The sequence below is a fragment of the Stegodyphus dumicola genome, chromosome 5 (genome assembly GCF_044657685.1).
Source record: "Stegodyphus dumicola isolate Sdum_Otavi_A_Nest chromosome 5, ASM4465768v1".
In the NCBI taxonomy this organism is placed as follows: Eukaryota; Metazoa; Arthropoda; class Arachnida; order Araneae; family Eresidae; genus Stegodyphus; species Stegodyphus dumicola.
In genome coordinates, this window is record NC_140772.1 from 215,969,703 (window position 1) to 215,982,001 (window position 12,299).

The window sequence follows — 12,299 nt, forward strand, 5'->3', positions numbered from 1 at the left end:
TTGTAATTTATATATAGGTTACAATTACTGTTGCTGTACTTTTTTAACATAAGAGTTATTATTATTATTATTTTTTTTTTTTTTTTTTTCTTTTTGTGTGTTTTTAGATCTGATACTGTCAAAGGATCAGTAATTGGCATTGATTTGGGAACAACAAATTCTTGTGTTGCTGTCATGGAAGGTAAGACACCTAAAGTTATTGAAAATGCTGAAGGTTCTAGGACTACACCATCTGTTGTTGCATTTACAAGAGATGGTGAAAGGCTAGTGGGAATGCCTGCTAAAAGACAAGCTGTGACAAATGCTGCAAACACACTTTCAGCTACAAAACGTTTAATTGGTCGAAAGTTTGAGGATCCAGAAGTCCAGAAAGACCAGTAAGTTTAGATTTATTATTTAAATCTTTATTCCTCAAACTAGTTCCTAATTCACTGGTTTGTTTAATTAGAATTTATTCAGAAATATTATATTCCCCCTCAAAACATTTGAAATTAATCCTTTTGGGTGTATTCAGGTTAGCCTAATGGAATATGTTGTAGATCAATTTACTTTTAACCTTTTTCCGGCACGCTACCTTTTAAAGTTGGAATTTCGTTAAAAAAAAAGGTAGGCAGTTTAATTAGTTAAAATTGTAATTTATATATAGGTTACAATTACTGTTGCTGTACTTTTTCCACATAAGAGTTTAAATTATTTTATGTTTTTAGATCCGATACTGTCAAAGGATCAGTAATTGGCATTGATTTGGGAACAACAAATTCTTGTGTTGAGGAGTACTCAAGTAAAATTTTGTAAAGATAGCACGTATCATTTTAATTCTGTGGGTGTGCCCGAAGCGGGCACACCCACAGAATTCGGCACGTATCATTAAAATGATACTTGCCCGAAGCGGGCATACTGATTGAATAGAGCTTCGAAAAGAGTGCTGAAACGAGCATTGCTGGGAAGCGCGTAAGAGATTTTGCCTGCGAATAAAACACACTAGATTCTGAATACCATAGTGGATTTAGCAGTACCCAGGGTGTACTACAGGGAGATCTGCTACTCTATACCCCCCTAAAAAGCTCATTTTTAGTTATATGATGATTACATGCTTATGAATGAGAAAAAAAGTAACTTGGATATATGATATCTACATTTTAGTCTATTTTTTTTTTCATCATAGTACTTTTCGAAGAAAGTGACACCACCTTTCTGAAAATGCAAACCCAATATTGCATGTTTTGCTCAAGTGCTGGAATCCGTATCAGATTCAGTGTATGAAAGCAATTCGTGTAGCACTTTCAGTGCTTTAGAAATGGTCAGCACTCTTCGGTCCGTTTGGAAAATAATTAAAAATCCGAAAAAATAAACTAATATTATATCTACAATTTGAAATTATGAACTATAAAGTAAAGATATAAATATCTACAACTCAAAACTATTAAACTTAGCGCTAAGAAAACTTTGAACCAAAGTGAAATAGAACTGCTCTGGTGAAAAACCAAACAGCTATTTGATAAAATTATCTCTGACCTTCAGAAAATCACCCTAACAATTTCTTAGTTGATAACCAAATCTCCCCCCCCCCCAAAAAAAAAGAGAAAAGAAGAAAGGGGAAAACAGAAAATGAAACACAAATGTGGACACACCTTTCTATGTTAATGAGCTGCAGAGAAACAAAGATACAGTTGCCTCTCAGTGACCTAGACTCGCAGTGAGCCCAGTCTGGGAACACCTCGGTTTGCCGTTCGATATTAGGCAAGATTTCAAAGTAAAAATTTAAAACTAATATAGAATAAGGAGATTAGCATACAGCCAAAAAAATAACATAGAAATTTCCTTTCAAACAATTCCTTTTGTACCCTAAAAAAATCTGGAATATTTCTTTGAAAAATGAGGGTCTTAAAAAACTAAACATGGCTAAAATATATGGACTGATTTGTGTTGAGCTGCCATCTACTATAAATAAAGAAGGTTCAGAGTAACCTATTCTAACTTTCAAATCCTTTTTCATTCAATTTTTCTCTGCGTACAGAAGGAAAGTTTTAGGTGTGCCCAGATTGAGCACACTGTGCCACAAAGGGTTAAAAGTATTCATTGCCCTAATGATTCAGTCATAGTATGAAGCTCTTGTTATAACACTTTTCTGCAGAAGTGTTAAAAATTCCCCCAGAAAATGTTATGGAAATGTTAGATTCAGAATATTTTTAATTAGCTGATAATGGTAGTAAGTTGGTTGAAAAATATTGCTGGGATTTTAATTCATGTTAGGAAATGCAAATTGGCGAAAAGAGAAGAGTAAAGAAAAAATTACTAGTTTCCTCAATATACATGAGTTTGGGAAGAATAAAAATTGAGATAAATCAGTGATTGAGAAATATGAGAATAAATTTCATGTCAGTTATGGTAGATATGCTCATTTGTAATGAAAGACAAATCATGAAAATTTGGGTAATTTAGAAAATGCCAAATGATGTCTAATTTCTTTTAACTAATAAACTACAGAGTAATGAATAGCTTAGAGAGAATAATGATAGCAAAATAATAATAATAATAAATTATGCATTTTAAACATTTTAAAAGTAACATTACTATTTAAAAAGATGTCTTGAAAAATGAGTGTCTTCTGTTGATATGCGTGAGTGGGGCTTGACTGTATTTTCAAATTGAATTTTTAAACTTTTAACTAATATCTTTTTTTTTTTTTTCAGGAAGACAGCAGCTTTTAAAATAGTTAAAGCATCTAATGGGGATGCTTGGCTTGAAGCTCAAGGCAAAATGTATTCACCTAGTCAAATAGGAGCATTTATTTTAATGAAAATGAAAGAAACTGCTGGTAATTATATTTTAAAAATGCTAGTTTTCCATGATGTAAATCCTTGTTCAGTTAATATTTAGCAAAACTAATCATATTTACCCTAAAATAAATCTTTATTTACATTCGTAGAAGACCTTAACTAAAAACAACAAGCGATTTAAGTTTATAAAAACAGTGAATCTGTGCAATGATGTTCCTCTGCCTAATTCTTCATGGAAATGCTTTACTATTTTGTTACCATGAAAATTTTGTCAAATGTATTTGATATGAATACATGGTTTCCCTGTTTGCTTGCTTATTTAATTAAACCTTGTTCTTTATAATATAAATAAAGGCATTATTGTTTAGGGGGGGAACTGCTGAAATTCTGTTGCAGTACATTCCTTTTGAAAGACATACATGATGGCTTAGAAAGTATTAATAAAACTATTGTTCCCAGAAAGCATTAATAGAATCTTAGATTTGGCTACAATTTTTCATGTTTTACATAATTGCGTTATTACTTTGTAGCCATTAAAAACAAAATCAGAGTGCCTGTGAGAACAAAAGATAATGCAATTGAAATTATTTTACAGATTTCTTATACTGCAATCATACTGTGAACCGAGGACATCTTCAGGGTATTGTTCCATGCAGTGCGGTTCTCGGTGCAAGATGTAGTATAGAATAGATGGACCTTGTCTACCATTAATCATAGCAACAATTGTTCTTTGCTTTTTATTTGATGTAGCGCCTAGTATCCCAATGATCCCTTGGGAATAATAGCATTTTTCAGCCAGTATTGCATCTCTTGAAATTGTTTATTTGGGACAAATACCATTGCTTATACAGTACTTACAGTAGATGTTACAACCATGAATGCCACATCTCTTCAACTTTGTACATGTGTTTTCAATCAAACACTCTCCCAGTTTGTGATATCTCATTTTTGGTCCATTTCGAACTTTATGAACGGACAATGCACACATTTTGCTATACATTTAATCTTTTCCCTATGTAACTTTCACTGTTCTGTTCACATATATGCTGTGCTTGGTAAAAACTTGCCCTTAAAGTGTAGGCTCTCAGTAAATGCTATTTCATTTTTTTTTTTTTTTTTTTTTTTAAGTTTTTATATTGTGCAGTGAAATTCTGTTAGTGCAATCTTGTAGAACCAAGGCCTTTTATTTGTTATGAGGTAGGCTACTAAGTGGGAGTGCATTGGTTTCTTACTTCAAAGGTGTACTGGGATTCAGAAACTGTCTGTTAATAAGCTGTATATGTTATGTTATAATGTATGACAATGGAGGTTTTACTTATTTATTAGTTTTGCCTTTCATTTTGAATGGAGTGCTGCAGAACTTTGGGAAGTATTGTTTCCCAAATGTCTTGAAACCCTCCGATATTAAATTGTTAAGCTGAATCATTTACATTTTTACATAAAATGTAAAATTATGCTTTTCATACATTTCTTTTTGCCAGATTCGTGGACAAGTTAGATTAACAACAATAAATAAACAAATATTCTGTACTATAATATTTAATTTGTTTTTAAATATTATTAATTTTAGCATAAAAAAGGTCTTTTTACTTCCTGCCAATCTAATATACATAGGTAAGGGAGATAATGTTTTCAGTTTAGAAATTCGATAAGAGAAGAAAAAAAACTGATCATGTAAAGAAAATTGTCTTTCAGAGGTATATTGTTAAAACATTAATAAATTGGGAAAAGAAGCAAAGACTAGTTGGAACTGTTATTTGCTTATTGAAGCAAGTAAACTTAGATGCTAAAATATATGGAAATTTTTCAAATAAAAAAGACCCATAAATTTTTTGTTGTATATTGTTGCTACAAACAGGGTTGCCACACTACCTGGAAAACCAGAAAAAGTTCAGGTAATTTAAATATTTTAGTCAAAATCTGGAAAAGTCTAGGAATTTCATACTGCAATCCCCCTAAAGCGAGTTTTGCGATGTTGGAAGTGATCACTTTCTTGGTGAATTGTGTATCTTATTCTGATTTTCAACCTCTTTGGTTTCCTAGGAGCTCCTTTTCAACTTTTGGATAAATTTTAGTTTGCATCTAAAACAGGCCTTAGAAATATTTTCCTGCCTTGCATCAACTGTGAAAATTTATTTTGGAAACAATCTATTTGTATCCTAACCCAGAGGGCAAATTTCTCTTGAGTTCCATACTCTTTCATCTGAAATTAACAAAGAAATAAAAATAATTTTCCTAAAGAATAAAGCGTGCTTTCAAATCGGCAGTTTTTATGATTACACTAAAAGATGGACCTTAAGTGCATTTCCATTTGAGGTGAGCTTTCCCTTTGTGTGATCTTATCACACCACACAAATGGCAATTTTGAAATTGATGAGTCTTTCTCTTGGGAAAGGGTGAAGTGCTGAAATAAAAATTTTAGCTAAACCATTAAACTTGTGTGGAGTAAACAAAGAATAAAAAGAAACTAGTATTCTTGTATTCAGTCCTAGCGCAGGTCAGTAAACTCCCGATCCCTTCATGAACATAATATTGAATCCTAAACAACTTATAAATTAATCATAAAAGAATTATTACGTCATAAATTGTTATAATATAAAGAATTTCTGTCATGTCACAGAGTAAAAAAAATGAGAAGACTGGTGCTGCCATCTATTGGCGTGGTACCCTCAGTGTGAGTGCCGGTACCTGTTTTAAAATCGTATAAATAATCTTCTGTTAATTATCACTTTTGACTGAAATGAAGTAGATATATGAGATTCAGCGTGTGTCTGTGAAATATTCGCAGAATTTGAATTTTTTCTTCCCCTCCAATAGAATTATCAATCTTCAAACATGATAACTTGGAACAAGGTATGTTAATTTCATAACTGCAAAATATTGAACATTCATAGCATGGTGCTGCCATTTAGAATCAAAAGGAAACACTAGAAACTTATGATTATAGCTTTTGGTGTTGAAAATTAGCCTTTTTTAGGAGATAAAACAATTGACAAACAACCAGTATATTTTATATACTGGTGCCTTCAAAGGGTTAAAAGTATTAAATTCCTATGTACAAAAATGTGAATAAACTCTGTATTAGCTATATATGATAATTGCATCAGTTAATTATAATAATATGTAAATTCTAGTTTAATTATTTTCCAAATTGGAGTGTTGCAGAACTTTGGGAAATACTTTATTCCCAAATGTCTTGAAAGCCTCCTATATTAAACTGTCAATCAAATCATTGACATCTTTTCTACAAGAATGCTCATTTTTGATGTACATACATACTTGTTATTTGCATTAAAATGTCTGATTAATAAAAACATTAAAGATTGATTTTCTAAATGACAAAACTTTAAATTGTTAATCCAGTTCATGTACCTATTAACTCATTGTTTTCCTTAAACATTTCATTAAAATATGAATAAAAAATGTCTATTGTGAAAGAAAACTTTAATATATGTCTCCATAAATTCTTTCTGATAAAAAAATATGTATTGCAACTTGTTGAGTATTATATTCATTGAAAACAGTATGGTACAGTTGATATCTAAAGTAGCACTTCTTTGCTGTGATGAATATTTTTCGTCTCTGAGTTTCTTATTGCTGAAACATATTCTGAGCATAATGCAAAAGAACATAATTTTCATCAACTAAATTATAAACTATAAATTAATGCTTAATAAAGGAAAAAATCTTTGTACTCTTTTAAATTGTTAATGAAAGTTTTTAGCAGGCAGTTTTTAATTCTTTGTCATTTAAATCACTGGTGGCACATGAGTTTTATTTTTTGTGGCCCATAGCAAAGTTAAAATTATTTTAATTATTGACCATGCACTCTTTTTTAAGTATGTATTTTTAAGCATTCTTCTAATAATGTATAGTACCCAGAATACATCGAAGAGTCATTACATTATGACCAGCTGTCACTTAGATCAGTGAGCTCATCCGGAGACAAAAGTGACATAAATGGGAAAAGCAGCTGATTTATCGGATTTCGATAAAGGTCGAATCGTTATGGATTGGCACCTGAGAACATTGATTTCAGAAATGCCAAATTTAATGGGGCACTCGTATAAAACTGTTGTGAGTACGTATCAAAGGGTGGGTATTTGTAGTGAAATGACAAGTCTCCACACAGTTGGTTGTCAGACATGGCCATTAATTCCAGAGGAGAGTAAATACCATTATGTATTGTTTCCATAACTGAAGGGCAACAACGGCTGAAATAACCAGCAGCTATAACAGTGGTGATCCATATGGTTTCACCATATGGATATCTGTGGAATATCTGTATGTGTATGGGCCTATGCATCCGGCACCCAGATCATTTGCCTGTGCTGACAGCAATGTCATTGCCTACAGCACCTGCAGAGGGCCAAGGAAATGGGCATTGCCTGTAGAATGATGGAAGAAAGTCATCTAGTTTGACAAATAACATTTTCTGGTTAATCACAATGATGGGTGTTTGCAGATATGCTGATTTCTAATGGAAAGCCTAGCACTTCGGTGCAGAGTTGGTTGGATACAAAACGATAGTGGCAGTAGTATGGTGTGGATAATGTTTTCATGGGTCACATTAGGTATCCATTCATTCCCATAGAACAGTCCTTGACATCTGTGCATATGTGAACATAATTGCAGACCAGGGGCACCCCTTCATGGCAACAGTGTTCTCATCGAGTGTTGGTGTTTACTAACAAGATAATGCGCTATGTTATAAGAGCCGAGTAGTCAGGGAGTGGTTTTAGGAACTTCTGGTGATTTCAAGTCATGTCTGGTCCTCTGATAAGAATCAAGTCGAACATTTGTGGTTCCACTTGAAAAACTGAATTCAAGCTGCCACACTACCATCTTGCAATGTGCATGAATTTCAGGACCAGTTGGTCAGTGCCTGGTACCAGGTATTTCAAACTGCCTTGTCAAGTCAATGCCTTGTTAATTGGTGGTTGTTTTGAGGGCAAGAAACTTTACATTGTGAACATGCACTCATAATATAGTGGCACTTCAGTGTACATTGCACATATATACTTCTGAACTTAAAATGAAAGCTGGTTTTATTGATTTTTTAATAGAGTAGGTGGTATTTTCAGTTATACATGAAGGATTGAAATATTTAAAAAAAAAATAAGTTCAAAATATTTTGAATTTCTTGTTTATCTGAGACATTTAGTCTTGTTATCTGTCAGCAAAACTATTTACACAAGCTAATTTTGAAATTATTTTTTACTAATAGTATGTTTTGAAGTGATATGTGTTTACTATTCTTAACATTAGCTTAAATATTGTGCATCTTGCGGCACTGATTCTCATCATATGAATTGTTACTTGTGAGTGTAAAAGTTGACCTCCATTTAATCATTTTTATGAAATATTATATTTCTATAAATTATTTAATTAGAAATTGTGTTAATAATTTGTCTTTCTTAAAGTCTTAATTGATCTTTTCTATCCTTTTATGGCTAGCCGTTTGAAAAAAATTACTTAGTATACCTATACATATAATTGCATATCTGTTACAGTGTGAGTAAGCAGAAATATGTTCATAATAGGGTATGTGTGTTTTTAAGGAATTTTTTACCCCAAACAATTGATCTGGTAACTTGAGTGTTCTAGAAATAGCATGTTTTTGCCATGATGAATATTTTTCGTCTCTGAAATCTTAATGTTGAAATACAGTCTGAGCATTAAATAGAAAAAACTATTTCTATTATTATATGTATGAAAGGATATTTTTTACAGCTGTCAAGCCATTTTTGAAACTTATTTATGTATGGAAATGAATATAAATCATTTTACACTTATGTTGTCTTGGAAAAAATTCAGGAAAAAAAAAAAAAAAACTTAATTTCTTTATCCCTTTGCTTTCATACCTCAAAAATATTTATCCTTCTTGTTTTGATCAAAATATAATGGAGACTTCTGAACTTAAAATGAAAGTTTTAAATTTGCTTTTGCTTCTGTTGTTTTCTGCACATACTTTCCCCATTTATTAGTTTTTATATTTTTCTTTTATACTCTATTTGACTGCCTCTGAATTTTTGCAGTCTTTTATAGTTCTTAAAAACGTTTAAATTCTTGTAAAATTTTAATATTTCAAAAGAAAACTTTCTTGCAGCGTTCTGGAATGCAAGTGTGAAGACATTGCTGAGGATATTTGCATTATTTTTTATAACTGAAAAATCATTTAGAGAATGTAAAGAAGGTGTTTACACATTTTTAGAGCAATTTTGATAAAGAAAAAAAAATCAAATGTTTTGGAATAAAAATTTTTGGCAGCAGTTTATTTGAAATGAGGAATGCTACTTTTAAAATTTATTCTTCTTTCAAAATGTCACATGTTAACAAACTGGATTGAAGAATGTGTTTTTGCACAAATGTATTTCTGAAGAGATCTATTCCATAATTCAAAAATGTGAAATGCATAGTATTAAAATTTCAAAGTGCAAAATAATCAATATTATTAACAGGAGAAGGAAAAACCATCAATCATTACTTCTACATGGAAAGAAGACTCATATCTGAAAAGTACATACTAATGTTTCTAAAATTAAAATTGTCATTAATAAGAGGAAAATCCACCGATGCTGTAATCAGTTGCAAAGTCTTTAAATACATCTGCGATAACAATAAATAAAATAATAAACTAAGGTTTATGACTTAAAAAAGCTAAAAAAACATCATGTGCACCAGCTCTTTGTTGCAGGATTCTCTTACAGTTGGAAATTAAATATTATGCATTGTGTGGCACTGATTCCCATCATAAATTGTTACTTATGAGTGTAGAAGTTGACCTCCATTTAATTATTTTTATGAAATATTATATTTCTATAAATTATTTAATTAGAAATTGTGTTATAGATTTTTAGCTAAAAAATTCCTTAAATTCAGTCTGGTAGTTTAATGAATAACCCTATCAAGTAGTATACATTATTCTGCAGATAATACTTTTATGCCGTGATGAATATTTTTCGTCTCTGAATATGTTGTTGAAATATATTCTGAGCATAATAATAAAAAGAAAAATAGAAAAATGTTACTGTCAGGAGACAGTTTTACATCCGACATTTACAGAAGAAATTCTATGTTTTTAATCGTAATGACTCATAGCGTGAAACTTCACTGAGATGAAGCAGGTCATACTTCGAAAAGTACCGCTCATTTCTTGAAAAAAATAAAGACATAAAGATATTGCATATATGCCTTTTCTATGTATTTCCTGAGATGTGATCTGACGTTTCACCTATGGACATTGGCCTCTTGAAAAGAGACCATTGTCCATAGAATGTCCAAGAATATAAGTGCAAATCAACAGATGGTGGTCTCTGGAAAGTTGTGGAAAAGGAAAGGAAATCAGTGCCCCTGGAAATTTTACGAAAAGGGCTTTTTTTCTTGGAAATCAAGATGCAAACTTATAGTCCCCCCCCTCCCCCAAAAAATAGGTCTTTTAGAACAGACATTAAAAAAAATACTCTTTACATTTTAAACATTAATTAAACAGCCCTAAAATTGTTTCTAACATGTGTAAACAACCTCTGTATTATAACCCTCTTTCATTATAGTGTGAATAATTAAAATATATGTTATAGATTATAGATTTTTGGCTTTAAAAAAATTTTTAAATTCAGTCTGATAGTCTAATGAATAACCCTATCAAGCAGTATACATTACTCTGCAGATAACACTTTTATGCCGTGATGAATATTTTTCATCTCTGAATATGTTGTTGAAATATGTTCTGAGCATAATAATAAATGGTTATCTGAATGAAAGAGGGTTACTCAGGGGTAATACATCTGAACAAATCAAGTAAATAATAGGACTTCCTGAGGAATAATAAAAAGCTTGATTTTGATTTACCATCTCTTTTTTATGTTGAAGGATGTCTAGACATTTTATTCTTTCATTAAAGAAAACATTGGTGGAATTACTACAGTAGAAGTCCAGAAATCTGCAAAGCTTGGGACCAAAGATTGTGCGGATTTTAGGACAGAAAAGATAAATCATAATATTCAGACTAAAAGGGCAAAATAAATAAGGCGTATTAAATACATTTAATTAAATTATTATATACATTATTGCAATAACTTATTATATGCGTTAAATTATTATTACATATATAAATTGATTATATTGTTCATTGTATTATATATACACAACATCGAGGTTTGCCGATTTCACCTCATGCAAAGATTTCGGATTCCAGTGTTACAATCACTGTTGCTGTAAAATTTCAACAGCTTTTCACTATTTCCCCGTATATCTTACACAATCGTGTTGCAATTCCATACGATTCTGCTATAAAATGCACCTGTCTCCATCTTTTGCGGAATTTGCACTTCTTGCATTACCGTCAATGCAACGTGTTTACGTTTTTCAACGTTGCAAGCAGTAAAATCATGAGTGTGTTTCTTATCTGTAATTGTATTAAAAAGGGCTGAAATTTAAAATATTCTTAATTTATCCACAAAATATCCGGATAAAAAAAGGCAGCACGAAATAATCTCGTGAAGTAACAAAGAAAATACAACAACGTGAATCGTGAACTTGAAAGAAGAGGTGAGTGAATCATATGCTTTCTTACCTCAATGCAGATTAGAGGGGGAAAAAACTTTTATCATTATGTCAATAATTTGATATTTCCTTTGACTCATTATTATTCAGTAATTATGATGTCATTATTTGGTAAGTACTTTTTCTTCGATATTTCATACTCAGTGTTGCGGTTTCCAAAACCTATAAACTGAATGTTTATATTTTGAGAGGCATCGTAGATTTCAGGAGTCGGCGGATTTTCGGTATTTTAACTGTACTTCTTTATTGAGGTATGTATGCATCTTTGACATTAAAATAAATGCGAGTTGGCAGCTCATTTATGTTTATGGACATCGAATTTAGGCAGCTCTCTGTGATATACTGAAATAAATAATGAATTACATTAACCTGAAAATTTACACAGGTTACTGTAAAATAAACAAAAAGTAGTTAACACAAGTAGTTGATAAAGATAAAGCAAAATCAATAATTAAATATAGGACATACGTCATGAGTAAAAGTGAGAAATCAGTATTCAAAGTCTAGTGAAAACAAGGTAACAAGTCACAAATGTTCAGATTGAGAAAATGTGGGGCTATTATAAGTGTAAAATATAAATGTTTCAGGAAATATTATAATTAAGTCCTAGTTACTTGATAAATTTTACAAAGTTGATTTTATTTTCAATTATTTTATAATTATGTCAAATATTACATTATGTTTAGTAATAATTAGTAATAATACTTATAGATATTTTATTATACTTAGAATGGTATTACAAAAGTTTGGCCAAGATAGTTACTTGTGTTATTTAATTCCCACTTGGTAGGTCATTACTTTTTTCATTGATGCTCCTTAAAAATACTAAATTCTTATGTAAAAGAAAAAGGTGTACAAACTTTGTACTAGCTATATATTATAGTTGCATTTCAGGCAATTAGAATAATATGCAAGTTCTAGTTTAATTTTTTTTTTTCCAAATGGAGTGTTGCA

The 12,299-nt window shown here is 31.0% G+C and overlaps 1 protein-coding gene across 1 annotated transcript in view; it reads left to right on the forward strand.

The window, feature by feature from the left end:
- Hsc70-5 (Heat shock protein 70 cognate 5) overlaps positions 1-12,299 on the forward strand; it is a 67,631-nt gene that overhangs the window by 17,755 nt on the left and 37,577 nt on the right. The window contains exons 3-4 of the mRNA XM_085817663.1: positions 108-377; positions 2,694-2,818. Coding sequence (XP_085673789.1) covers positions 108-377; positions 2,694-2,818 — 395 coding nt within the window. The remainder of the gene's footprint in view (positions 1-107; positions 378-2,693; positions 2,819-12,299) is intronic.